The 27,063-nt window shown below is 45.1% G+C and overlaps 3 protein-coding genes and 1 long non-coding RNA gene across 7 annotated transcripts in view; 1 reads left to right on the top strand and 3 right to left on the bottom strand.

The window, feature by feature from the left end:
* The window catches only part of SLC23A2 (solute carrier family 23 member 2), a 61,686-nt gene extending 56,226 nt beyond the window's left edge, over positions 1-5,460 (bottom strand). The window contains exon 1 of one of the 2 annotated variants that reach the window (XM_083811781.1): positions 5,442-5,460. The gene's annotated coding sequence lies outside the window, so the exon portion shown is untranslated. Of the gene's footprint in view, positions 1-1,826; positions 1,972-5,441 lie in introns of those variants that run through there. The other variant, XM_083811782.1, reaches the window with a different exon arrangement.
* LOC310886771 lies at positions 1,959-16,729 on the top strand. Its single transcript, XR_014575477.1, has 2 exons — positions 1,959-2,087; positions 6,609-16,729. It is a non-coding gene; the product is annotated as an uncharacterized lncRNA (long non-coding RNA).
* TMEM230 (transmembrane protein 230) lies at positions 16,116-21,478 on the bottom strand. Of its 3 annotated transcripts, none has more exons than XM_083811793.1 (4): positions 21,326-21,478; positions 18,890-19,017; positions 18,334-18,456; positions 16,116-17,414 (listed from the first exon to the last, which is right to left on the bottom strand). In XM_083811793.1, the coding sequence occupies exons 2-4, from the start codon at positions 18,986-18,988 to the stop codon at positions 17,274-17,276; spliced, it is 363 nt and encodes a 120-aa protein (XP_083667919.1). In that variant the 5' UTR covers positions 18,989-19,017; positions 21,326-21,478; the 3' UTR covers positions 16,116-17,273. The 3 variants fall into 3 exon arrangements, with proteins under 3 accessions (XP_083667919.1, XP_083667920.1, XP_083667921.1); XM_083811794.1 differs by having other exon boundaries at positions 21,315-21,467; XM_083811795.1 differs by lacking the exon at positions 21,326-21,478 and adding an exon at positions 21,148-21,280.
* Positions 21,479-24,083: 2,605 nt separating this feature from the next.
* On the bottom strand, positions 24,084-26,981 carry PCNA (proliferating cell nuclear antigen). Its single transcript, XM_083811788.1, has 6 exons — positions 26,659-26,981; positions 26,028-26,125; positions 25,564-25,631; positions 25,175-25,369; positions 24,753-24,876; positions 24,084-24,635 (listed from the first exon to the last, which is right to left on the bottom strand). The coding sequence occupies exons 1-6, from the start codon at positions 26,877-26,879 to the stop codon at positions 24,553-24,555; spliced, it is 789 nt and encodes a 262-aa protein (XP_083667914.1). The 5' UTR covers positions 26,880-26,981; the 3' UTR covers positions 24,084-24,552.
* Between the last annotated feature and the right edge of the window lie 82 nt (positions 26,982-27,063).

Genomic DNA, 27,063 nt, shown 5'->3' with positions numbered 1-27,063 from the left:
AACTCATCAACTACTAATCCAATTGTTCTACATTTCTCAAGGATTATTTTCCGGTTTACTAATCTGAGCTACTTGCTGCAATAATCCTTTACCTATAATGAAATCACCAGGCAGATCAAGGCGCACAGCCTGAGTCTCATTCTGGCAACGTGCAGCACATCAGCAGCTAATTGCTCAAGTATTTGTTCTGCTTCTCTGCTAGGTTCTACAGCCTGCATCAAACTCCAGGTGCCAGTAAAACCACTATCCAAACCAGCTTATTTTTTAAGCTTAAACTGGGTAATTTAAAGCACACTCTAGAATGGCAACACCATGCTGCAATCTCAGAAGAGAGGATACACAAGCCTATTAAACTCCCCATGAAAACTGAGCATTTTGTATTTTTATTTTAGCTGGTCGAGTTCAACACCGAGCCTAGTGTTTACCTGGCACTGAACTCGTACTAACAGGTATGACCAAGCAATTAGATGGTAATAATTATCATGTAAGGTCTTTACCTTGTCTTAAATACATCTGGGGATTTCTCTTTCCTGCCAGAATTTTCTATGGGCTCTGCTGGAAGCTCTCTGCCAGGATCAGCCCCACGTCAGCACTCACCTACAGGGCAGTCTGGGATATGTGAAGAGCAGACCCCAAGCTGTGTTAAGTATCTGTCTTCTGTATCTACAAAATGACAACGATGGCTTCAAAATGAAGGGACAGGAATGAAAGTGTATACGAGTCTCTGCCTACATGCTCATCTATTCTGAAAACGCAAAACCTTCCAGCGACAGAAATGCACAATGCAGATATTTATGAATTATCAGTTAATTAATGAAACCTAATCAGAGGCTTTCAACAAGCTTTGTTTGAGCATTTTTCTCTATTGCCTACATCACTTGGTTCTACCAAAAACATACCTTAAGACAAAAGAAAACTGCACGATGCTGAACAGGGCTCACAAGTCAAAAGCAACAAATAGAAATACATACCTACTGGATCTGCACGGGGAAAAAATAAAAATAAAATAAAAAGAAGAACAACATACACAGCCACACAGCCCCCCAAATAAATTAAAAGAATAAGAATAATTAAAAAAAAAAAAACCTCAAAGCATATCACGAGAACGGGATCAGACAAGAAAGGGAGAGCCCACCCCTTCAGGATCAGGGGAGAATTAACCTGCATTTCTTCACCCCGTTTACAAGCCGCCGGCTCTACCACACGTTATGTTTTAAATAGAAGAAATATCCACACGCGGCGACCGCCGAGGAACGGCGAAGGCAGCCCCGAGCCCCCAGCCGTGCGCCCGCCCGGCGGGCAGGTGGCTCCCGCCGCAGGTGCCCACCTCAGGCGCTCGCCGCCCCCTCGCAGCCGCGGCCGCCCAGGCCGTGCCACCAGGTAGGGGCCCCTCCGCCCCGGCCCCGCACGGGCTGGAGGCAGGGAACGCAGCCAGGGAGAATATGGAGGGGCTGAACGCAGAAAAGGAAGGACGGAGGAGAGGGGGGCGCGGATGGCACGGGAGGGGCAGGAGCTGCCAGGCCAAGGTGAACCGCAGCCCGGCAACATGGTGGAGGCTGCCGGGAAGCCCCTCGCCGGCAGGAGGGAAGAGGCGAGCCTCGGCAGGGCGGCGGGAGAGCGGGTTAAGCCCGCGGAGAGGATGCGAGGGAATGTTATGGCAGCCCTCCGGCAGGCGACCGGGATGGAAGTGACAGCGGACAGCAGGCGAGAGCGCTGACCGCGGCGCGGCTGAGGGGAAGGCGCCATGGGGGAGGCGCCCACGGGGCTGCTCCTTCGGGGCGGCCGGCAGCGCCTTGCCCGCGGGAGGAGGAGGAGGACGGGCTCACCTGCCATAGCTGACGGCAATGGCGCTGACGTCTGCTGCGGCGGCTCCGCCGAACCCCGCTCCGCTCGGTCGGCAGCGGCGAGTGCGGCGGGGCCGGGGCCGCCCCGACAGGCAGAGCACGGGGCGGGCCGGGCCCCGCTCCGCCCCCGACAAGATGGCGCCCGGCGCTCCTCTGCTTTCCTCCCCTGAGGGCCTGGCTGCTGGGGCGGCTCCGGGGCGGCGGGGCAGCGGCCGGCACGGGAGGGCCGGGCCGCGCCATGAGGTGGGCTCCCGACCCCGCAACGAGGCGAGACGGGGCTCGCCGGGGCGCATCGCTGGGGGGGGGGGGGGGGTCCTCTCCCGAGCGCCAAGGAAAATGGCGCTCGTGTGGTGTCAGTGCAGGCTGCAGTCAGCCCTGGCCTTTGGGGCGAGGGGAGGGATTAATTTAAATGAAATAATAATTATAATAATCTAGCTTTTATAACAGGAGAATGAAGAGAAGGCAACCAAGGAAGTGGAGACCCCCAAAATAAGACACCTCCGCCACACACACATATCTGTCTTTTCTCAGATTTTTCAGTATTTTCAGCCTGGGGAGAGATGGGGCATGTCAGACATGCAGCAGATTGAAGCCCAGTGCAGAGAGCTGGGTGTTTCAGCCCCATGGCAGACACCTGCCGCTTCGATACCCCACATCAGAAGAGATGGATGCTTCCTCTCTGAGCCACTTGGCAAAATTTGAAATTCCTAATTGATTTTGATAACGGTAACTTGCTTTAATGCGGGTTTTGCCCTTTCAAGTATGTGCAGTTCTCAGATGTGTTGAGATCAAACTGACTCACCAATCCTTTTGCCTCTTGCTGCCTTTCGGGAAAGCAACAGCCCAGCCACCGCCTCCAATAATTCCTACTTTTTCTCCTACAACAAAATTACGCTTCAAACAGCAGAGTGCAAATCTACCGTAGGTGTCCTTGAGATAATATCGACTGATGCTGAGCTTTCTCCATAACCAGCCCAATTTGTTATTTGATTAAGGTGGCTCATAGCTGTAACAGAAACCCAAATCAATAGGAAGGCCTCTGCTCCCCAGACCAGTGACACTAATTGTAATCCATTGCATCATTTCACCCAGACCTGCAGTTCTTTGTTGATCTTTCAGGTCTTTGCCTTAATAGTTGCTGTTTGCAGAGTTCAGCTGCTCAGAGTGTTTACTGAGTATTTGCTCACCAGCTGTCTGACCCCTTCCATCCATTGCCCATATAAAGAGGGTTTCATCGGATCCTACTAAAACCTAAACCTAGGAGCTTATTTTAAGACCATAGATTCTACAAGGCCTCTGGAGTGTTTGTGCTTCTTATACTTGTGCATCGTTTGGTTCCACATTCACTGAGCTCCTCTGCTTGTTAAGCTTCTAAAAGGCTTTCAAATGAACCATGTGGAAAACTATATTGGACACAGTCTCAGTGCACCTTTTCTGCTGTATATGCTCTTGATTATGGATATCGATCCCTTAGCATTACTTAGTGCCTGGCTTTAACCCAAACATATACATATATTTAATGTAGCTTTTAAATGTTAATAGCCTTTGTTTGTTAGGGCAGAGGAGCTTGCAGCCGTGATATAAGGGACATTTTAGTAATGCAAGATTGATTGAGATTGCAGCAGTTTCACTCTTGACAGAAGTTTATACTGGAAGATGGATTGTATGTGTCCAGTGATTCGGTCTCCCTCTGAGGACTTCCTGTGTTCAGAAATCATTAGTAGAGTCACAGCCCTATAATTTTTTAATCTGGATTCACAAATAAATGTTCTAATTTTGCCAACCTGGCACCCCTCAGTTGAAGATGGCAGAGTGAAATATAGGTAAGCTGGCAAGAGAAGTGCAAATGGCAAGTTCACATACACGCACGAGTCAGAGAAATTTAACAGATAAACAGACCTCATGGTCACAATAATTCCAAGGACAAGCAAGGGAAAGATGATAAAGGTGAATTTAGTGTTCAAAAAAAATTGAGTTTGACACAATTAGACCCCCTGGAACCATGGGCTCAAACCTAGCAAAGCATTTTCAGGCTTTTGTTTCTATGAAATAGACAAATTACCTTCCAGGTGGCTTTCTGTGTTGTCAAATATCAGAAAACAGCCAGTTGGTCAGGGACCCAGAGCCCACTTTACGTGGTCACACCTCCCTGCTGCAGAGGTGTAAATTATTTTGCAGGGATTATTAGCATATATAATTTTTTGTTACAAAAATGGTCTTTATAAACAGTCACTTTCTACCTGAATGATTCACAGGACCATAAAGAGGTTGGAAGAATCAGAAATACAGGATATGCATATGCCTGTCCTTCATAACAACTGCGGGTTTAGAGGCTATCAAGGGAAATTAGTAGCCATTAATCATTTAGTGTGCAGACCTTTGAGACCTTAAAGAAGAAGCCTTCTCTTTGTAGTTCTCCTTTATATACTACACCTAATCTAGGAGATTATCTGAAGGGGTGAGAGGTAAGGTCCTCAGAGCTCACTCGGATTTACCTGAACAGGTGAGGTGTTGTTGCATCTAGACAGCTAGTCGCCATAGAAGGCTTATGCCTGTTGTCCCAATTCAACCAGTTTAAAATACTTGTCTGTCTAAAATAGATCTCCAGAATCCCTCCCTAACTGGCCTAAACCTTGTAAGTACTCCTAAAATGCTGAGGTTCCTCAGCTAAGACCAACAGTCCTGGAATCCCAGTTCCTCCCTCTGTTCTTTGTGCTAATCAGTCATTATGCTTGCTTTCATAACGCAGGATAAATATTGTAGTATTAATGTAATCACAGTAGTAATGATTAGAGAGTATATGAGCAAATAGTTTTGTGGGTTTTTTTTTGTGATATTTGCCAGCTTGAATCACTGGAACATCTTGACAGCATGCAAGTAGGGACTTGGTTTTGTGGTGAGGTTGTGCCCATGTGAAACTAGAAGTCTGCATGAGGAGAAACAGATGTGGGACAGTCAAGTCTTTAGGTTGAGCTGTGTGTCCTTCTCTGCAGCCAGAGAACACAGTATTACTGCAATAGTCTGAGGTAACCTTTAATGAGTATGTTCCCCAAGCATGCCAGTTTTATTTTGTTTGTTTCTTCATGGATCTGTAAAAATAAAATGGTAAGGACAGGACTACAGGTCAGGGTTTTCTTGATATGCAACAAGTGCATTACTGAAATCTTTTTGGCTGTCATCTCCTCTGTTTACTCAAAATTCCCAGTTTAAACCAAAATGTCACCTCAGTTTGGGCATGTGTCATTGATCTGAGTACAGGATCACCAAAAAGACCAAATCACAATTTCACATCCAGTTATATCCAGAGATGATTGTTTTGGGTCTGGGATCCGTAGCCCATTTCCAATTCCCTATCTTGTTTTATGTTGTTAAAAAAAAAAAAAACAGTGTTTTGCCTTGATCACGTTAACGATATTCTATGTGGATCCCACAGGTGGAATTCAGGAGTTTTTAACAACCCAGCATGGAACATCTATATCAATAATAGGAATGCCTTTTACTTGATTACACAAAGTAAAAATGAACCCCCTGGTATTTTCATGGCTGCCTAAGAGGAGAAAGGAGAAAGTAGTCTAGGAAAGGTAGTTTGTTACTCACCAGCAGTGATATTTTTGCTTTTTCCTCCGGAATATGGAGTTAGGGGAAGAGAATACTGAACTGGACGGACCCTGGGTCTATAAGGTAAAGAAGGGAAGAGTGAAAAACCCTTCTTGAAAATGCTGTCTACCACCACCTAGTGGAAAATACCACTACAGGTTTCTTGACCTACATACATTTATGGTTGATCTTATGGACAGTCGTGACTTAATTGCTGTGTGTTTCCCCCATAGTGCTGTATGTAATTAGAGTTAGCATAAAACTATTTCTTTTGAGGAAGTATTTTAAAAACTGAACAACATACTTCCTGATCTGCCATCGGAGCTAAATCCTTAGTTTTGTCATCTGCAAAATGGAGGCAGTAAGACCCAGGAAGAGCTTTATGAGATTTAATTAGTGCAGAGTGCTCTTAGGTCTTTTGGTCCAAGGATCTCAGACTACTTTGGTCCAAGTACTCAAATTACTGAGGCTTCAGTCAGCGATCCAAGAGGAAGATGTACTGCTGTGCTTGCTATATAGAAAGATAAATAGCACGGGTTGCAAAGTTGCAGTTGCCAGAATTCACATAATAAATCAACAGGGGGAGAGAAGGAAAAGTCTGCATAGTTGCAAAATTGTTGGATCCCTACTGTTCACATCGAGATGGTTTTGCCTCTGGTAACTTTTGGAGAGAGACCTTCCTTCGCCTTTGTATATGCAAAATATTTTGTAAATGGAGACCAGATTCTGGCAGCCAGTGGGGTACAAACAACCAAGAAATCCTCCTGTGCTTCTGGCAATAGGGCTGATTAGACCATCATGGCCAAATAATATTCATTGAAACGTTGTCACTGAGTGTGGGGAAGTGCAAGTAATAGGGAACATGCAATAACACTGACTCAGCTGGACAGCTTCAGATGAGAAGCTAATTTTCCTGATGCTATTACGTCTGGGACCTCAGGGGCTGCACCAAATAGTTAACAGGTAACTTGCTGACTCTGGTGTAAGGCCTGTATTTAGCAGAGGATGGAGGAGATAGGTTTAGCCACATCTCAGAGTTCATTCCCAGTCCTCTTTTCACAAGCAACTAGCCAAGGGAGAGTCTTTATATATTGGGAAGAATGGTAGCAGGAGGGGGCCAGGAAAGCAGCATGCATTTATCGTCCCTATTCTCTTGTTTCTGCCAAGTTTTAGCTGCCAATACTGCTGAATTGCTGGAGCCTAATCTCCTGACCCTGAGATGTGGCAACAAAAGAAGGACTGCAAGAAGCCCGTGGCTGACAGCTCCTGACATTTTTGCTTTGCTGGTGCACATTCACACTGGCATTTTGCTTGCAGCTACCCATCAGATGAAGCCTATGTCATTTGGAGAGATGGTGCCCAGGCAGGAGACAAGCTGAGTTTTGCCATCTTACATCAAGTTCATGAGTGACTGTTGTTCAAACCTGCAGCAGTAAATGGCAGCTTCTGTTGACAAATATGTATGGGCAGGATCAGGCCAAAAAGGGACTTATTTCCACTTTGTTTCCAAAAGGGTATGGACGTGGTGCTCTGTGAAAATCATTTGCAAGTCCATTAGAGGAGTGTTGCAGCGCAGAACAAAATAGGTTTCATATGAGGCACTGTAACAGGTTGCCCAGAGAAGTTGTCAATGCCCCATCCCTGGAGGTGTTTGAGGCCAGGTTAGATGAGGCCCTGGGCAACCTGATTTAGTGGGCTGCATCCCTGCCTATGGCAGAGGGTTGGAACTAGATATCTTTGAGGTCCCTTCCAACCCGAGACATTCTATGATTCTATGATTCATTAAGCCACCTCCACTGGGGGGTTCAAATGAAGGTCCTTTACTTTGCAAAGAACAGAAAGCAGCACTTGTGTGGTTGCTTACTTGTATCTCAGCAGAGAAGTGACAGCAGAGAGAGAATCCCTGGGTCTTAACTTTTTCATTGCCTGAACCCACTTGCAAACAATTTTGAAAGAACATCCAGAGCATGTTCAGAGGAAGGATGGTCTTGGATGTTGTAATTGCTTTTATCCTCTATATGCCCATGACTCATTTAGTTCATCACGTGAATGTATGGTTACAAAAACACAGCAATGTCAGGAATGGTAGAAAAATGTTGCAAAATCTAGCGAGTAGCAAAAGACAAAATAAATGAGTGTGGTGCTGAGTCAAAGAGGGAAACAGACAGTACCACAACAAGCCCTCTAAAAGCTTCTGAAATTGAACTGTCCGAATCACGAATCATGCTGGGTAGATACTTCATGGGAATCGTCACTCACTTGGCTAGAAAAAGAAGAACTCCCTGAGGCAGGAGGGAGAACTGGGCCCAAACCAAAGCACAATGGGCAAACCAAGAGCTGGAAATTGTCTGTGGCAATACTTTTCAGTTCCTTCTTTCCCTGACAGCTGAACTAACAACTTGTCACAGGAGTGCAAACGAGGCAATTATAGCAAACCTGGATGCCACAGGGCTGGACAGGCTCACTATTTATAGTTCCCTGCTGACAGAGCTTTCCCACTGTGCCACTGCACACAGGTTAAGGTAAAGTCCATGCCTTGAAGGGCTTACAGTCAGTCCTTTTACAAAAATAGCAAAAAGAAAGACAAGCAACCCCTTTTATGATGAGAACCAAGACTCAGAGAGATGAAAGGATGCAAAGGAAATCCACAGCAGAGCCTGGAACAATGAACTCCAACTTCTCCCCAGCAAATTGCCCTTCCTTTAGTTAACTCCTTCCTGCCTGAAGTCCTACCTCTCCATTACTTGTAAGTAGTGCCAGACTGATACAGTGTCATTGAAGGTGAGATTTTGCAAGTTCTGGGCTGTCTCCCCACTGTTAAATTATTTTCCCTACAGCAGATGTGGGAGAAGGGATGTGCACCCAGCCTACACTCCCTCCTATTTCAATGCTTCCCATCCTGTTGAAGGAAGGATGGGGAGCATTGGACCAGGACAGCATCCTGGTGTGCTGACCCTGCTGAAGGGATGTTAAATTCCCTGGAGAGGAGCAGGCTGTCATCTTCAAGCATACAGTGTCTCAGACTGCTGTGGATCTGAGTCAAAGACAGACAGTCTCCTTTGTTTCATGTGGAGGGTTAAAACACAAGCAGGTTGTAAGTTGAACTCTGCAGTGTCTTCTCAGCAACTTGAAATGTGGTTACACAACAAAGAGAAACTTTTACAAATACATTTTTTATTATTATTTGTAGTTGGAGACCATCCGCTGGCCTACTTTTACACATACATTTGAACTGGCCACATTACAATCCTGCCGCTGTTCTTGTGCAAAAAAAAATACACTTGACCTGCATAATCAAATACAGAGAAAATAAGATACTTGTCTGTAAAAGAACCACCCAAAACAGTGCTGAAGAAGTCATGCTGCTACATGCACCGTTAGTACTGAGAGACAAGAAAAATGAATATTGAAGGATCTGGTAGACTTCTTCTAATGGTGTTAATGAAAATTAACTGGTAGAAAATGATACGGTGATGCTAATTAGTATTTGTGTGTTTAAGGACCTGAAAACTTTCACTTTTACACTGAATACACGTGTGTAAGGGTAAGAAATAATCCTTGCTGAGGTGAGACTGCAATATAAGGAGTGAGTTGAGCAGGCGAGAAATCCCTTGTCCAAACCTCTTACACAGTCTGTTATCAAACTGACCCCTCTCTCTAATTGACGTTAGTTGGCGTCAGCAAAGAATTTGGCCCAGCATTTCATGTCAGCTTTCTGCAAGATTTTCTAAACCCTGACTTCCTTTGCTGAATATGGCTTTTAGCTCAGAAGCTGATGCTGTTGTGTGCATGAAAACTCCCCTGGTAGCTGGCTTTTCGTTGACTGGTTTGACCACTTACATTAAAGATGATTGTCCTGGTTTCAGTTAGGACAGATTTAATTTTCCTCCTAGTAGCTGGTAGGGTGCTATGTTTTGGATTAGGATGAGAAGAGTGCTGATAACATGCTGATGTTTTAATTGTTGCAGAGCAGTGCTTACACTAAGCCAAGGACTTTTCAGCTTCTCGCTCTGTCCTGCCAGCGGGCAGGCTGGGGGTGCAGCAGGAGCTGGGAGGGGACAGACCCAGGACAGCTGACCCAAACTGGCCACAGGGGTATTCCATACCATCTGATGTCATGCTAAACAATATATAGGGGTGGCTGGCCGGGGTGGGGGGCCGGCTGCTCGGGGATAGGCTGGGCATCAGTCAGCGGGTGGTGAGCAATCGCATTGTGCATCACTTGTTTCGTACACATTATTATTATTATCATTATTATTATTATTATTTTCCTGTCTTAATAAACTGTCTTTATCTCAACTCACAGGCTTCACTTTCCCGTTTCTCTCCCCCATCCCAGAGAGGGAGGGGTGAGGAGGAGCGAACGGCTGTGTGGTGTTCAGCTGCCGGCCAGGTTAAACCACAACACTGATGCAACATGATATGACAAATGCAACCAAGCATTGGGATGCAATGGAAATGCTGCATCCTTTTTGATGGGTCAGCAGGAAAGAGAGACGAGCTATTTGTCTTTGGTAACAGCACATGGAAAAGCACAGAGGTGAAAGCTGACCATATCTTCATGGCAGGGGGCGTGATACATTTGCGCACACATCTCATGTTCCTTAAATTTCTATCAGCCTCTGTTAGTCAGACTTTGTAATATCCTATACAGAGTAGACAATTACTACTATATGTATCTTTTGTCTTTCCCTCCTTCAAGAAGCATGTTAAACTGGGGGAAGAAGACCTGACTGCGGATGCGTTAACTTCCCACTATCGCATCAGCAAGACTTGTGTGTACCATGCATTTCTCACTGACAAGCAAAGAAAGGCTGAAACCTTGCATGACAGGTTAACAGCATGATTTGCAGCAACAGCTTAAATAAATGGTTGCAGACATGAACAACTAGCAGGCAGCTAATCCTTTAAAGACTTAAGAGCAGCTACTGCTGCAGTCCAAGTAAATATTTCAAAATAAAATTAATTAGTGGTGACTGGTGGATTTTATTCTTTGTTTTGCAAGCCCAGACTAAGATGGTGATTCCTCCATAGAACTTATGCTTTCAGTGCCAAACCCACTATTTTGCAGAAATGGAGCCTTCTCAAAGACAATTCTTTGCAATTTTGTTCCTTACTGTAATTGTAGCAGGCCTGGAAAAGTTATAGATGAGTCTTGTAGGACCATGTCACCTTCAGAAAGGCAAGTTCCAAGAGATGGAGGACAGCACCGTGGCTGTCCAACACAATACAATGTAAAGGAAGGAAATGTTTGCTTCCTGATTCTTGTCACGAGCAAGCTCTGTCCATGGCCACAGAAAAAGACCTCCTAATAATTGCCTTACTTCCAATTCAAAGAACTTTCCTAACACCTTCCTAGACACAGGTGAAAGCAGGAAGGCAAAGGCCTCAATAGAATGTGTACCCAACTAGCACAAAAGAAAGTTTGCCTGAGCCTGGAGAAGAAAAACAGTCCGTCTACAGCAGCAAAAGGTCAATGAAATTATTTGAAAACAATAATTTCTAATCCACAAGCTTTTTTTCAAAGACTTTTTTTTTCTTCTACCTTGACCCTTGGCTCTATCTCAGAACAAAACTCTCTTGGGAGGGAGGAATCTGTCATGGCCCACTGAACTGTCTGGACTATTTTTAGTTAAATCCAGCATTCCTAAAAATCTCAAGCTGCTTGTGTATTAAGGAAGGAAGAAGGAAGCCCTGACACACACTGACATTTCACTCGGTGAGCACGGAACATGGCGTGCCAGCTGCTTTGCAGCATGCAGGCATCACTGGGGCTGAATGCAGAGCTCTAGGAAAAAGAACAATTTTTGCCTGCAGTTTTCACCAGGTAGAGAAGGGTGAAAATGATGGAAGGATTGCCGTCTTCCCTGAGCTGGAGGAGGCAAACCAAAGGGTTCTGCTAGCAGCTGGAAGGCTGGAGAGATCTGAGGGTTGGACAATTTGCACTTACCTGCTAAACTGACGAGCTGCAGCTCCAGAGCACAGCAATGAGAAAATTGCCCAGTGGAAAGGCAGAAGTCAGGGAGACTCAGAGGTGCTTTGCAGGTGGAGATCTTGCTGGGAGGAGCAGGACAAAGGAAGGGTAAGGAGAAAGATTAAGGAGCTAACGAGCTGTTTAGGGAAAGACAGAAGATGCAAGGAGTGGTTGTATGAATGGGCTGATGCTTTGGACTTTTAAGTACTAGGCATGAGGGGGAGGAATGTGGAGAAACTCATTTAGACCTCAGCATAAGCGGAGTATAGCACAAATCTGATTAGAAAGGACAGAACTGTTGTGCCGAGTCATTTCTTCCTGCCCTGCAGGTTTTTACGTTGTTTTTTACGCTAAGAAAAATCCATATTGCTATAAAAGTAGCATCATAGCATGGAGCCTCTCCATGGCAAATGTTGCTGAATTTGGCTAACTGCAGTTGACAGAAAGAAAGCAGACCGCGACTGTAGGGTCTAATCTAAGTGTTCCTGCGTGATGGGTACCAGAAGAGCACTAGAGGTGCTGTTGTAGATTGCGCTGTTTATTCAAACAAAACATTCATTTTATGGCTATATTTATAGTGCATTGATTATATGCAGCATGCTCCAAGTGAGTCATCACATTCTCTCTCCCTCATTCTCTGCAGATGTTTCACACAATTTCTACTAAAATATTTTCAGGACTATGATCAGTTACAAACCTGCTGGCCATCCCAGCCTCTTTACAAGCACCCCTCTCCACAGACAGTCCTCAGCCCTCAAGGGATGATCATCCAGATGGATGACATTCAGCCAGGCCTCCAGGGTCAATTTATAAAAAGAGGAGATAAAATCACTACTGAGAGAAAAGAAACAAGGTGTTGGAAACCCAAGGTCCTGCTTGCTACACCACCACAAGATTAGTGATGGGCCTTGCTCTTCTCCCTGTCCCATGAACTTCCATCAGAACAAACACATGGAAAACTTCAGAGAGAACGATCAACAATGATGCCAAGAAAGATATATAGTACAAGGAAAGTTGCTGCTGGGAGTACTTACATCCCCCTTTCCCAGGATCTTCCCTGTAGAAAGCTCTCACAGGTTAGCTGCCACTGAATGTCAGTGGGTAAAGGTTTGCCAGTCATTTAGGTGCTAGGGTCCTTGTAGGGGAAGCATGGGACAAGAGGAATTAGCAGTCACCTCCTCACAACAGTGAGAAATATGATGCCTCCTCACTAGGCTCTTCGTATGGACAGATGCAAAATCACTGCACCTGTAAGGAGCACGGCTTTGTTGGCTCCACTAACCTTAAAACAAAGAAGAATTGGGAGAACAGCACAGTGTGATAAGCCCTTCACAGATGTGGTTTCACTTGGACTCAAGGCTCACATGCAATAGTATCTCCAGGCTGGTGAACTGCCACACCACTGCCTTTATCACATCAAGCAACCTACAGAAACACCATTTCTCCCTCTTCTCTCAACCATTTATCAGAACCATTTGCACAAAGCTTTGGTTAATTCTGGCTTTTCCTATTGCTCCTTTCTACTGCTGAGTGCATCTCTATGCCTCCTATTTTTGCCTTGTGATACAAAGAGTCCCTTTCAAGCAGGGCCCCTGCACAGAATGTTTCGCCAAGGGAATCAGCCACAACCTTGGAGGTGCAGTGGTTGATCTGATGCTATAAATTCTCGCTGTCGCCCACTTTAGCCAATGCATGAGTTGGCAGAGACTGTTATGATGTTTTTAGCAGCATCTTGAGGTGTGAAGCCTCTCCTGGAAGCCCACTGAAGTCCCTCAGCCTGTATGTGGGCAGCAGGTTGACTCCTTAGCTCTATGCTTGAATGTCACTGCTTGGTACAAGTCTGTTGCCTTACTTTCCTTCTCACTGGGAACTGGCAGTGGGAGGTGTTAGAAAATCAACATTAATTATATATGGCGGTTTTGATCCAGGAGCTGTTGGTGGCCATCTCTCAGAGGCTGGCATTTGTACCACCAACAGCGAGAAGGAGCCTACTGGAGAGGAGGGGAATGGGTCGTGTTCTGCCTCGGAAAGCACATGTCATTAACAATGAGCCGCTGCAAAAGAGGATTAGAGAAAGTCGTTTTGGATTTAGCATGAGTGTTGAGGGCTCATAGTTAATATCTGCAGCTACCCAGTATGTCTTCACTGCTACCTTGTTTGTTCCCCTCAATTTATTCACCTAGACATTTCAAACAGCTTGTCTAGTTAAGGGAAGTTTCCTCTGATGTGATTATGCTTGGGAACTTGTATTAGCTGTGCTCACTCCAGACACTTAAGTAAAATTCGTGAGATTGACCTAAAGGGAGTCTTTTCTTTTATAAATAATGTTTGGCAAAATTTCTTTGGGACTGCTGGTAGCTCAGGCCTTCAGGGGACTCTAGAATCAAACAATCATATAAATACACCATACCGCAGCAACAGAAAAACATCACTGAGGATATAAATTCAGGCACTCATAAACTAGAGAAAAGCCTTAAATCTGGGTGCCTGTTCTTGCTACAGAGCTTCTGTGTATAATAATATCCCATCAAACTATATAAATGCCGACTATTTTTTCTGAGACAGCTGCCTCACCGAGTGCCCAGAATGGATGATGCTCAATAAAGGAAACAGCTATTTCAGTATTATCCCCATTCATCAGTGTTCAGCCTCTGCCTTATTTGTCGTTCAAGCCCTGCTCTAGAACCAGAAACTTCTTCACAGGCATTTTCCTATTACCCTCATCAGTCAGCTCTCCCCAAACCCACAACAGACAATTTTACAGAAGGGGAACTGAGGAGCACAGCCATTAGCTGTGGGATTTGGCAGAGGCATCGAGCACACAGGGTGGAGGGAAGGATGCAGCTCCACGCTCAGGGGGCTGAGGCAAGCCAGCTGTGCAAATCATCCATGCAGGTCCATGGCGTGGCTGGAGTAGAAGGAAAAACTGTAAAAGATCCCGTTGTAATGTATTAGCACTAAGGGACTAGAACAAGGAATGGGCAATGGCTACATTTAGAAGGAAAACTGTGATGCCTTTATGTAATACTTTAACAAAAGTAAGAGCTGACAGCCCTGATTATCCTCAAACCTACCCGAAGGAGTACCTACCACTGCCATAGAGGTATGGACCAGAAACAAATGCAACAGTAAAATTTTCCAAATTTTCCAAGATGTAAATTAGTTTATTTTCTAAGAAAAAATGAACCCAAGGTATTAGCTACACTACAGCTAGACAATAGAAGATTGGACGTAAAAGAAACTTGTACCCTTGAAAGCCACACTTAGAATACACCACGCAAACTCAAAGAATTAAGTAGCCTGGACCTACATTTGAGTAGTCAACACACCTTTTTTTCCCCAGAAATGTCCATTTTGACTTTCCAAATTAGATGCAAAACATCCCTGTAGAGAGGAAATCTTCCCAGTGTCCATTCCTCATACAGACAGCCCTGTGAGCACCAGGGTAGAGTCTGATCTTATTTATACACTGTGTTGTCTGAGGATGTTGTTTCTGTTTCAAAAAATAAATTGCCAACCCTCCAGAAATGTCAGTATGTTCTTCACCTGTCCCCTACATTTACTTATCCCTCTCAGTTGCCCCAGGCTTCTCAGCTTTCTGCATCCTATCAGCCCCTGAAGGCATCTTCTCCCCCTACTCCTCTTTTTCCATCTCAACTCCCTGTCCCCTTTCCCCAAACCAAACAAACCCACATTCTTATCCCCTAATAGAGGCTGATTCATGGTTTTGCGTCAGCAGCGACTTTCCTGGCCAGACCCGGCTTTAATTGAGGCATTCCAGCTGCTGCCAAGCAGCGTGTGACATCTGGAAAGCTGGGCTGCCACCAGCCCAGGGGCCGGCTGCGTCAGGAACGTGAGACGGGTGATGGCCAGGGCCAGCATGACGCAGCAGAGCAAGAGAGAACACACGTAGTTGTTGCCTTCAGAGATGGAAAGGCAAAAAGGAGATCCTGAATTCAATCAGTTAGTCCTCAGAGTGCACCACTGGGGCACACACAAGCCAATTAATCAAGTCAAACAAGGGAATAGATGTAGGTTAAAAAAAGAAGACCTTGGCTCGGGCTTTGAGTTTAATCTAGAACATTGGAGGAGGAATAGAAAAATGAGGAAGGAAAAAAGACAAAGTAGTTTTGTACTTTCAGAGCAAGAACATTTGTCCAGGAAAGCTTTCTGACCATCTCCAAGGACCTGCTGTGTTTTTTGCCCCTCTACCTTTCAAATTTTCAGTCCACATGAGCTATGCCTGGCACAATTCTGGAGTATCAGTACCAGACTGCAAGTCATATGTAGACACTACTCCCTGTTACATAAAAGGACTGGATATTTGGACACTGACACCAAGCTATTAGAAGTCTGGGGTCTTTGCACATTCAAATACTGCACGAGAGGTTCAAAAAGTGAATCCTGGACTTCTGAAGCAGCACATAATCTTGTCGCACCTGAGACACTCCGCATTGCTGCTCTAGAGAGGGTAATTCCAGGTTCCCAGCTCTGCCCCAAAGCAAGCCAAGGGTCCTGCAGAGCAGTTGGAGCTGTTTCAAAGCTGCTGGCTCATCAAAGTCTATTGCTGACTGTAACAACTACATCAGAAACTAGAAGCAGTAAGCAACAGCAGGCTCAACTGAAGTATTAACCTCTTTGCCCAGGACCATTTTTAGCGCACACTGAGATCTGTGAATGTGAAAAAGATGAGCTTGTAATTTGTACACAGAATATAGTGAAGTTTATTCATGTAAAATACATATACTTGAGGCTTGCATTTCTACATCTTGTCACATACTTGTTCTTCAGGACACTTGGTTCAGTCCCACTTAAGGAGACAGTGAGTTTTTACTTTTGCATCAAGTACAGAGCTACCAACTGGTTTTCCCTGAATAAGGTATTACTGAAGCTAGCAAAACAATACAAACAATTTATTCAGTACAAACTATACAGATATTCTTTTCACTGGTTTAGGGAGTTAGTCACAATGTATCTAAACAAGGATAAAATGATCCCAAATATACATACAGATAGCTGGAATTCAGGTGTCTCCTATACCCACACCAGTCAAACCCAAGATGTTTGTTTTTAGACACTTGAATGCTGGCCCATATTCCAGTTCTTCTCCCTGTCTCTATTCAGTTTAAAATAAGCAAAATCCCACAACAGTCCTTCCTTTTAAAGGATGACAGTCTGATCTTGCCAAGAGTAGCAGTGGCATGGGAAACAGCTTGCTTCTGAAGAATGTGTTTGGTGAGTGCATAAGATTGGTCAGTCTAGCAAGGAGTTGTGCAGCAAATGCAGTTTGTATAAGTTATTTCATGCAAGTGCATTTTTCCCCTCTTGTACGCATATGAGTTCCATTACTCAAGACAAGCATAAGACAAGTAAATTGGAAGCCCTTCTGATGGGCAGAGAGCAAAAGAGAGTTATGTGTGGTGTTTGTCTGCAACTCTAGAACCAAGCATAGCAAAGGTCTCTCAAAAAAATAAAATAAACTCTATGAAGCACTTAGAAAAACAAATATCTTTACTGCTGAAACTGTCTGGCTCAACTATTTTTGGAAAATTGCTAGAATTGCCTTGCCCAAGAATAACTTCTTACAAGCAACCAGCATTATGTAACCAAGAGGAAAAATATGATAAACCACATGTTCTTCCCACCTAATGTTGCAATACTTTTCGTCAATTCCATGTTTAACCCCCTTGTCCCCCCAGCTGAAAAGCTTGCAGCACTTCAGCACCAAATTTTGAAAACCAGAAGTTGCATAACGTGACTGATATACTTCATTTACAATCTTAACAGCTCCCTCCAATATCCAGGGTAACTAGCAGCTCTTAACACTAACCTAATTATAACATTGTCAGGAACATCATTCAGTCATCAAAATCTGGGATATCATCATAGGAATAGCCCCGGTAGCCTTTGGAAGCATAATATGCAATGCGCAGGTGGTAGAAGCCTGGGAGAAATACAAGGATCCCGATGATGAGCACGGGGATAGCACGGTCCGTTCCCTGCGTCAGACAGAAAAGCTGTGTAAGTGCAGTAAGAGATCCATATCAAGGTCTTTTCTTTTTCTCAGGTCCTGCCTCACCAAGCAAACCACCACAATTATTCATCCCTAAGGCCTGCAAAATCTATCTCAAATCTCTCAGCTGTCTTCAGGCTGAGCTCTAATTCCTCTTCCTGGTCTGGCATCTGCTTGATGCTACAGGAAACCTCAACTGACCTTTTCCTTTAGGCTGGAGGGGTGGCTCCTCCTGACACTCATCACATGACAAAATTGCCAACCACAGGCTGAGTCCTGCATGCTTGGCTAAGGGCAAGCTCTCCTATCTGGGCCTGGACTGCTTCCGATATGGCCAAAATGCTGCTGTTTCCACAACGATAAGCAGCAGCTGCCAACTGTAAAGCAGTTCCATACTGCACAAGGTAAAACGAGAAGTGTGTCACTGAGAAGCACAATGTCAACTGCAAGCATCAGATCTGCTTTCAATGGATCATAAAGGCGGAGAGGGGAGAAAAACAGTGCCGTGTTCTATATAGCAATCAGGTATCCCTTAGAGAAAGTGGGGGATCTTTACTAGAAGTGTGATGATCCCAGGATTTTTTCACCAACACAGCAAGCTGACCACTGCAATGATGTGGCATTAAAATGGAACTGTACCACTGGGTAGGACAGAAATTCATCCCTTCCTGGCAGATCTCCCCTCCAGCTATGGACCCACTCCCAAGTTGCTAACTGGAGATAACGGGCTCTACTGCCAGAGGAGCAGGCCTGTCAGCAAACACCAGTGTGGCAGGAAGGGGGATTACTTTCTTGTTTACAGGTCTTTTCCTCTGAATTTCTGCACTGAACATGATAGTTCTGGCAGGCTTTGGGAGGGGCAAACAATACAGAACTTGTAACAGAAGTGTAATCAAACCACTTACACCTTTGCTGATGTACCCTGCCAAGAGGAGGGCTCCTATGATAATGAGAAAGGTCCCAATCATGAAGAGCACGACAGCAAGTGCAATTGCCTTGTAGGGAATTTTTGGTGGGCTCTTCTTGAACTGGATGGAAAAGGGAAAAAAAAATTAAACAGCTTACCCCAGCACAGCTCTCTTCTAATCACGGCATAGATGACAGCAAACAAAACACTGCAGCAGCCCTGACGCATGGCTCTATAACAGCCTCTCTGCAACGAACCCTGCCCATGCAGACCCTGTTGCCCAAGCTAGCATTTATACCCATTGCTCTGATTTTCATCTCCTTCCAAAGAAATGAATCTGACCCTACTAAACAAGAAATGTTGTTTCCAGTTGTGCTCTGTGAGCTTTCTAGAGGAGAAAGACTGAAGTGGTGGCTTGTGGATAGATTTGTACCTTTCTGGTGGACACGAACAAAAAGCAGTCTCGCATGCATATATGCAAAGCTATAGCAGCCCCCACTAGTAGCTTACAGTCAGAGCAGCAGTACAAAGAGGTTTTCTTCCCTACTTTTTACCTGCAGGTCAATATATCCGTCATCAGTACTGGAAAGCTTAGAATACTTGACTTTACTACTGGGAATGCCAGCAGACAGATTCATTCTTGATGACATCATTACAATGATGCTTGTGAATCAGCTAGAACCTGGAAAACAGAAACAGCAAAAAAAAAAAAATCAGAGCAAACTGGATGATAGAGTCAGATGTGGATTATGTTTCCTAAGACAAGCACAGGAGCGTTAAGCCTCTACTAACCCCAAAAAATCCTTGTTCACTTTCATGACTTAAATCTTTTAAAATAAAATTTTGTATTTAAACCTAAAATAAAAGGCATAAATATAGCTGCAGACAAGTTTGGATTTGTCAATATTTGAAAACAAAATCAAATTACGAAGAACGTGTTTAAAACCTGATAGAAGTTCCAGAATAATATGCCCTGTATAAGCCAGGTCTCATCTGCAAGATCACACTTCCAGCAGTAAGATGTCTGACATCCACCTATTTCTAAACAGGGCCACTATTAAATACACCCAAACCAAAACTAAACAAAGCAGCTTTTCAACCAGCTAGATATTTTGCAATAAATCCATTTTGCAAAAAAACACTGGAAAATAGAATGAAATGGAGCTGTCATCCCTAAGACGGTTTGAGTCATGACTCAGTAGGAGCATGACAAGGGGATGGGGTGGTTAGCAGATGAGGCAACCAAAAAAGAGCAGGGAGCTAAAAAGCATAGGTCACTTGTCTATCTAGCCGCAAGGGAGGAAGTATTCAGGGTTGAACTTTATTTAGTTACACAGAGCCATACCCTGCAATTTCACTATGCAGCGAAGCCTAGCCCTGTGGTTTTGCTGCCAGCAGTGACAGTCCTGGGTGATCAGAACAGGGAGATGGGCAGAGCCAGCTTTCTCCTGTGCCTTGGAGCCTGTCTTCTCATAAACTGAAGCCTGGATCTGGCCTGCCAACACATCTCTGACGCACTGCAGAGCCATTTAACAGAGGCTGACAGCTCCCAGCTGCTGGTTTCCCCTATACAGGACCTATACATTAGGCACCTGCTCACCCACAGCCTTGAATCTGCACTGAATTCCCAAAGAGGCAGAATATACATTTCCTGCACTGCCTTCAACAACTTTTTTTTTTTTTTTAATTTCTAGAAAAGCTTGAACTAAAAAAAAAAAAAAGCATATATCCCAACTGCTCCTACAGGAAGGGATAAAGATGCGCTTTCCATAATGGTATTTGACAGCTAAGGTAATAGCAACTCCTCAAAATATTTAGTCTCCATTTGAACTGAAATTCTTTGTCTCCCTCACATTAATAACAAGATCTCCTTTTTCATCTCTGCTCACTACATGTTGGCACATTCCCTTGCCATCAGGTTTGTTTCTCTTTCAGTAAATTTGACTTCTATAAAACATCCAGCACCTTCCAATCTTAAATCCTCCTCAGCTATACCTTTAACTTGAACTTTTTTGCTTTTTCTATAGGAAAAACACATTTCTATCCCTATGGGTAGTAGGGGTATCACCCACCTACTGGGTGGTAACACACACCCTCAGCTTCTTTACACATCTTATTTTTACTTTTTTTTTTTTCCCTAAGTTCATTGTGCTAAAATGCCCCCAAAGCCTCCCACATACCCATGGGGTCGAAGTGCAGAAAGGGAAGAAGACAAGAAATCAGCACATCCAAAACCTGTCAGATTTCCTGACTCTGTTCCTTTTTGCCCCCAAGTTCTGTGGGGCTGTTTACTGCCTGTCACATTATTTACCAGGCCATTCCTAGTGGCTTCCCAGCAATAATTTCCAGTTTACACCTGCGTAAATCATTCCAGCCCTTTGCATTTCCTTTCTAACCAAGCAGAGGCTATGAAGCACAAAGCACTGCCTCGGACCTCATCTTTAAGGGCCGCTTTCAAGTCCACTGAGCTTCGCTCTCCTTGCGCTCAAGAACAGCAGAGGATCAGAACCAAGTTCACTGCTGTGCTTTTTAAGAGGCAAGCAAACAGGGAGGTGTGCTTGCCATCCAGGCCCTCTAATAACGCTGAGCTACAGCCGTGCTTCATACGCAGCAGGAACCAGCACTGCCTGGGGCAGGACTTCCAGGGTAAGCAAAGGTTCAAAGGGGAGCATGCAAATAAAAGCAGTCGTGGCACTTCAGGCCAAAATCCTGTTTATCCTTTTCATAGCAGTGATACGAATTTCTACCCTCTACACCCGGGAGTAAGGAAGGAAGGGGGATGTCATTTCCTGCCCCATTTGGGAGCTCAAACCTCAATGCTGGTGCGAGAAACCCATCTGATCCCCTCCCGCGGAGGCAAAATGGTTTCTCTGCTGCGGAGCAGGAAGTTCACAACATGTCTGACAACGCCCCGAGAACTGCACGCTGTGCCGTGAGCAGCGTTAGAGCTTTGGAAAGTTAACACAAGCCAAGAGTTACCGACAACTCACGTTGCTGGTCAAACCCATCACTCCCGCTGCCGCTTCTTCTCCGCGCTCCAGCCGCAGGCCAACCCAGGAAGTTTATTCTGTGCCTGTCGTTTCCTTCCAGGTTATGGCAGCGGCCGCTCGCTGGCTCAGCTCCACTGAGTTATTTTGAGCCTTGCGCTCAGGACTGGCAGCCGAAATCAGAGCTGTGGGGCAGGTTGGCACGGACGGGCATTTTGGTCACCCTGGTCATGCAAGACCCGCGGAGCACCAAGCTGACCTGCCTGTGCTTCCACGCTTTGGGCTGCGTTTGTGACTGGTTTATGAAGCAGCATGTTCTTAATACACATTGCTCCTACATATGCTTTAAAATGTTGATTTTCTAAAGGAAGCTCAGGACGTAAACTTGTCTGCAGGGAGAGCACACCCCTCCATCACAGCTATGCATATGTAACAGAAAAAGTATAGCCAGAAAAGTATTTTCACGGAGTCATAGAATATCCCAAGTTGGAAGGGACCCACAAGGATCACTGAGTCCAACTCCTGGCACCACACAGGTCTACCCCAAAATTCAGACAATGTGACTAAGTGCACAGTCCAAACATTTCTTAAACTCCGACAGTCTTGGTGCCGTGACTACATACCTGGGGAGCCTGTTCCAGTGAGCGACAACCCTCTCAGTGAAAAACCTCTTCCTGACACCCAGCCTGAACCTCCCCTGTCGCAGCCTGACAACATTCCCTCAGGTACTATCAGTGGGCACTAAAGAGAACACCTATTTTGAACACCTGGAACTGTATTAATACAGATAAATCACAGCTGGGAATTTACTTAATCCAATTGCTCCAAAAAAAAAAAAAGGAAGTTACAGAAATTAGCATGATTCCAATTCCTGTAAATCAATAAGATACGCACTGGATTGAGTGCCTGGAACACCAGATCTGAAGTTTCAAAGACCACCCCCCGTTTGTTCTATAAATTAGACCTTCTTGCCATGGAGAAAGGTATAAGCTTCAAAGTTTACCTCCTCAAACATAGGGAAGCAGCATTTTACCATACCTCTCAATTTTTTAATTTTTATTTTTAAAGATGGAGTAGCTATTGTTTCTTCAGTATTTGGGTACAGCAATGGCAAAGTAAATATTCAGCTAATGTAAGGATTTAACCAGAGAGCAGATCATACACAAATCACACACAACAGCATAGATATTAATGCTAAAAGACATTTCCTACTACAAGAAACTACTCAACTTAGTTGTTCCAGTTGCAAAAATAAGCAATTAAACCACATGGCTTATTTTTAGGTTCATGGGTAAAACAGCAGGAGTTCAGTAATCCCCACTACAGCAGGAGGTTGCACAAAAATGGATATGCTTCACTAGCACAGCTTTAAGCATCAGTAAAACACAGAATTCTTCCTGACTATTTCAACACAACTGATCTTTCATTCTTTACTGAAGTACTTAGCTACTTGCTGCACTTGTGGGTACCACAGTGGCAATCCATCTGGGAAGCATTGCATTTGAGGTAAAATAGCCTCTTAATTCTGAGGTATCCAATGTTGTTCTGGACAACTCAACTGCTGCTGAGAAGTTTTAGGACAGCTGGGTTAGATCTTGCTTTCAGGTGTGTTCTTAAAGGTACTGAATTCACCAACAACCTCAAAATTCAAGAGAATAAATGGTGTATGCTCTGGAGATATGAGATAAATTTCAAGACAAAAAAAGTCATGCAGGGATCTACATGCAGAAGAAAACTGCAATGAAATATTTTCTAAGAAAGAATTGCTGCTATCAATGAAGTAAAAAGGGCAGGGAGCATTAAAAAATCCTGTTCCCAGGCTTTGAGCAGGCACTAGTTTCAATCATGAAAGCACTCATCATTCTGACACAGCAGAATCTGTTTCTTAATCAGTACTGCCACCTTGTGAAATTCTGCTAAATCAGTTGGATTACCCAAGTTTATAGGCATGCTCAATATTCTTGTAGATGACCAGTGGAAAGTACAGGGCCTCCTAAACCTGAATACACCCACAGTACTTAAGACCCTGCAAGCACTGCTTGCTACACAGCACTGATCAAGCCAACAAGATTGCTTTTCATTGTTTCTTCATTCATGAAGAAATGGAATCACCGATTCACAATGAGGGGTACGATTTATGGGTAACTTATAGCAATACAGTAAGTGAAAAACAGTAGCTACCTACCAAAACAGTTTTTGCATCCCGTTTTTCATGATCAAGCCTTCAGTATAAACCTTGCACTGTACCTCCATGAATGAATGATGAGAACAAAAATATAAGTAAGAGGAATTGCTGGTGATCTGGGTGATTCCACAACACTTGTCAACAGATGTGTGGGACAGAGGCACCAAAGACATGGAACGTGCTCAGGCCTGTCCAGGAATGGTTTAACATCAACAAGCTAGTAACAGATCTAAAACCAGGAAAGGTTCACACAGCTTTCTACACCAAGCAACTTGCAGTCACTGTGACACTGTGGCATGTGTCTACACACCCTCAGACTTCATTTGGAGTGAAAGTGACAGCTACAGGATCAGTTCCTGCTGGAACAGGCAGCTCTTGCATCTGCAAAGCTAATGCATTTTAAGCAAAACATGTTCCACAAACCTCCTCTACTTAAGGAAACAGTATCATTGATGCATTATTCAGACTGTAACTACCTCTTCCACTTCAACACATTTAATCAAGGTATTTGGCCACTCATGCAGGGGTATATCAGCATAGTTTGACAAAGCATCGATTAATCCATCCACATTTAAATAGTGTAAGAACCATGAAATTCCTTTATTTCCACTTTCCATGTTCCAGTTAGAGTATCAGCTTCAAAAATAAATGGATGAAGGGCAAATAAACTTGTGGCATAATTAAACAGCAAGCCTAGTCAACTATAGTTCCACAGCTGAAACTCTAGGAGTCATCTTTATTGAAGTTAAATAATGCACTCTAACACACAACAAAAGGAGTAAGGTACTTCACCTAGACACAGCATCTAAGATTACTGAAAGCATAGAAACAGACTAGAAAAAAATTCCTGTTTCAAATGACACCAATATAGCAAAATAGCAAGTTGAAAAATATTTACAGAGATATCTACACAACACGCTTAACAGTGCTCACTGGATGCTCCAATGTACTGAAACTGCTGGTAATATGGCAGACACCATTTCCTTCTCAAAGTCAGTTGTTCTCTCCAGGAACGACCAGATCTCCCCCTTAAGTCCTAGTCCAATTAAGAGCCTTCTTGTTGGTCTTCAATCTTTGGAGCCAGATAGTATTTTAAGTGTCCCATATCAGCAATCTTGTACTCCACAACTGGTAAAGAAAAAAATGCAAAAGATTCTTCAGAAGAGCCATTCAGTCAAGACTTGTTACAGTTCTAAGGTGGAATATTTTACAAGGAGATTTTCAATGACAGCTGCATTTACTTACCCAGAGGAACATCTGCAGACATGCTGAGTGTTACTGTAGGTGACAGAGGAGTAGCTTTGGTAAAAAAGTTCAAGTACCGCAGAGCAAAGGTCAGTTGGACTGGCTCATTCATTTCTATTGTAACCTAGAACAGGCAGATTAAAAAGTTTGGTAAATGCAAGCTGCAACAAATAATCTAAAGTTTCTCAAATAATTCAGCACCACAGACCCAGCGACACCTCATGCAAAGGCAGCCAGTGGTATTCCCCACTTTGCTCTGAGGGCTTTTTGCAAACCCCATGGCTAAGAACCCAAGGCTGGCAAGATTTGTTGATTTGGTTCTATAAATCAGAGAAATATGTGATCCAGTGGCCCACCTTTAGCCTCCAGTCATATTAGTAGAAAACTCAATGCTGAAGACACCACAGTAAGCATTAACTTACAGCTTCTTCTTCTTTGTCCACATTACTAGTCTGAGACAGCTTGATGTTTCCATTTCCTAGCTCTCCATTAGCTGAAAATTTCACACCATCCTTTGCACAGGAGATGACAACTGCATCACCAATATGGCTGAGATCTCTACAGATGCGTGCAAATTCAGCAGAAGGCATTTTCACTACACAACTATATTCCTGTTCCTGTAAAAAAAAAGTGACATAATTAAACTTTTACCAAGAAGACTGATACAGTCAATACACTAAAATTTCTAGTCTTCAGGAAGGAAGTCTTCAGGAGTAGTCTTCAGGAAGGAAGTGTTGTTACAGTCTCAAACTATGTCTGACATGAACATGGAAAAACACACCAAGAAACAGTCAGTCATTCAACTACTTACTGGAATTCCAAGCTGCTCCACATCGAGATCCATTAGCTTCATCTCATAATCAGAAACCTTTTCCTGATCTAAAGAAAAAGCATAGTTTGACCAAGTGTTTCAAATAAACTACCAATCAGGATCTAAGTTCTGCCCCCAACTTTTTATCAAAGTAAAAACACTTTTAAGTGTGACAATAGGATCCACCTTGCTTGAAATTTAAGCAACATAAACACCCTTTTGTAGGTTGTAAGAGGAATGCTGCCTGTCGAGATGTGCCTAAGAACATTTTTATGTAGCATAAGGAAGATTCTCTTTCAGATGAAGCACTGGTCAAGTAGACCAAGTTCCCATTTCCAGGCCGTGTAAGTTTCAGGTGACTCCTCCCATTTTTGACCACCCTCACAACCAGCACATACTGCTCAGTCTATGATGACTGCCTAAATTATCCTGCTAGCAAATGAGCTCCCCAATAGAAGACTCACTTGGTGCTTCAAACACTAGAGCCAATGTATCCGCATTGTCTTCTGCTCTGAGCGTTATGATGTCTTCATTTCCAGCACATTTCAGTATTTTGGACATGCTAGGGAAAAAACAAGCATGGGATCGCAAACAGAGAAGGAACACCAAGCCAATTACCTATTGCGGAGTGCTAAAGCAAGTTTAACGAGAAGCTGCCAGCAACCTCGGGTGTAGCGAGGCTGCTTTAGACTCCAGGTGCTACACACGACCACCGGGCCGTTACCGAGGCGCAACAACCCCCGTGCAGATGATCGTCCCCCCCGGCCCGGCGCCGCACGGGGCGGGCAGCGGGGGGGGGCTGCGGGCGCCATGGCGCCAAACCGCCGCGCTTTCCCGCCACAGCGCGCCGCGCGCATGGCGCCGCCAGTGACGTCACGGGCCCCGCGCGCGCTGCGAAAAACGGCGCGAGAGCTGTGAGGAGAAGGGGGGGGGGGGCGCGCAGCGGGGCTGCGAGCGCCCCGAGCCGCTCCTGAGGGCGCGGGGCCGCCTCGGCCCCCACGAGCCCCTCACGCGCCGCCTCGCCCAAACCCCAGCGGGCCCCGCTGCCCTCAGCGCCGCAGGCCCGGGCCCGCCCCGCGGCGGCCCTGCCGCTACCTGGAGAGGTTGACGCCCATGGCGATGTTGCGGTCGCAGCGGTAGGTGTCGAAGCCCTCGGAGCGCAGCGTGAGCTGCACCAGGGAGACGTGCGAGGAGTCCATGCTCTGCAGGCTGATGCCGCCCGAGCCCAGGTCCCAGCAGGCCTCGGTGATGAGGTCCTTGAGGGCCTCCAGCACCCGCTTGAGCACCGAGCCCTGCACCAGCCGCGCCTCGAACATCCTGGCGGCAGCAGCGGCAGCACCGAGCAGCACCCAGGAGCACCGAGCAGCACCGGCACGACGACGCGAGCACAACGCGCAGCCGCCGACTGGGGCCGCCCGCCGAGCCGCCCCTTTATAGCCTCCTACGCCCCGCCCCCTCCGCGCCGCAGCCAATGGCAGGCGGCTCTCCGCTGCCTCCGCG

Source organism: Anser anser (assembly GCF_964211835.1).
Source record: "Anser anser genome assembly, chromosome: 26".
Taxonomy (NCBI): Eukaryota; Metazoa; Chordata; class Aves; order Anseriformes; family Anatidae; genus Anser; species Anser anser.
The sequence above is the reverse complement of the archived record's forward strand: the minus strand, read 5'-3'. Positions and strand labels throughout refer to the sequence as shown.

Bases quoted from the DNA above. Each gene is read 5' to 3' on its own strand.
- TMEM230 (XM_083811793.1), bottom strand. From the start codon at position 18,988: ATGATGTCATCAAGAATGAATCTGTCTGCTGGCATTCCCAGTAGTAAA. The intron at 18,457-18,889 runs GTAAAAAGTAGG...TTTTCCATCCAG, and splicing joins ACGGATATATTGACCTGCAG to TTCAAGAAGAGCCCACCAAA. The intron at 17,415-18,333 runs GTAAGTGGTTTG...TGTCTGACGCAG, and splicing joins CAGGGTACATCAGCAAAGGT to GGAACGGACCGTGCTATCCC.
- PCNA (XM_083811788.1), bottom strand. From the start codon at position 26,879: ATGTTCGAGGCGCGGCTGGTGCAGGGCTCGGTGCTCAAGCGGGTGCTG. The intron at 25,632-26,027 runs GTGAGTCTTCTA...CTTTTTCTTTAG, and splicing joins TCTAGTGTTTGAAGCACCAA to ATCAGGAAAAGGTTTCTGAT. The intron at 24,636-24,752 runs GTAAGTAAATGC...TTTCTTTACCAG, and splicing joins GTCTGCAGATGTTCCTCTGG to TTGTGGAGTACAAGATTGCT.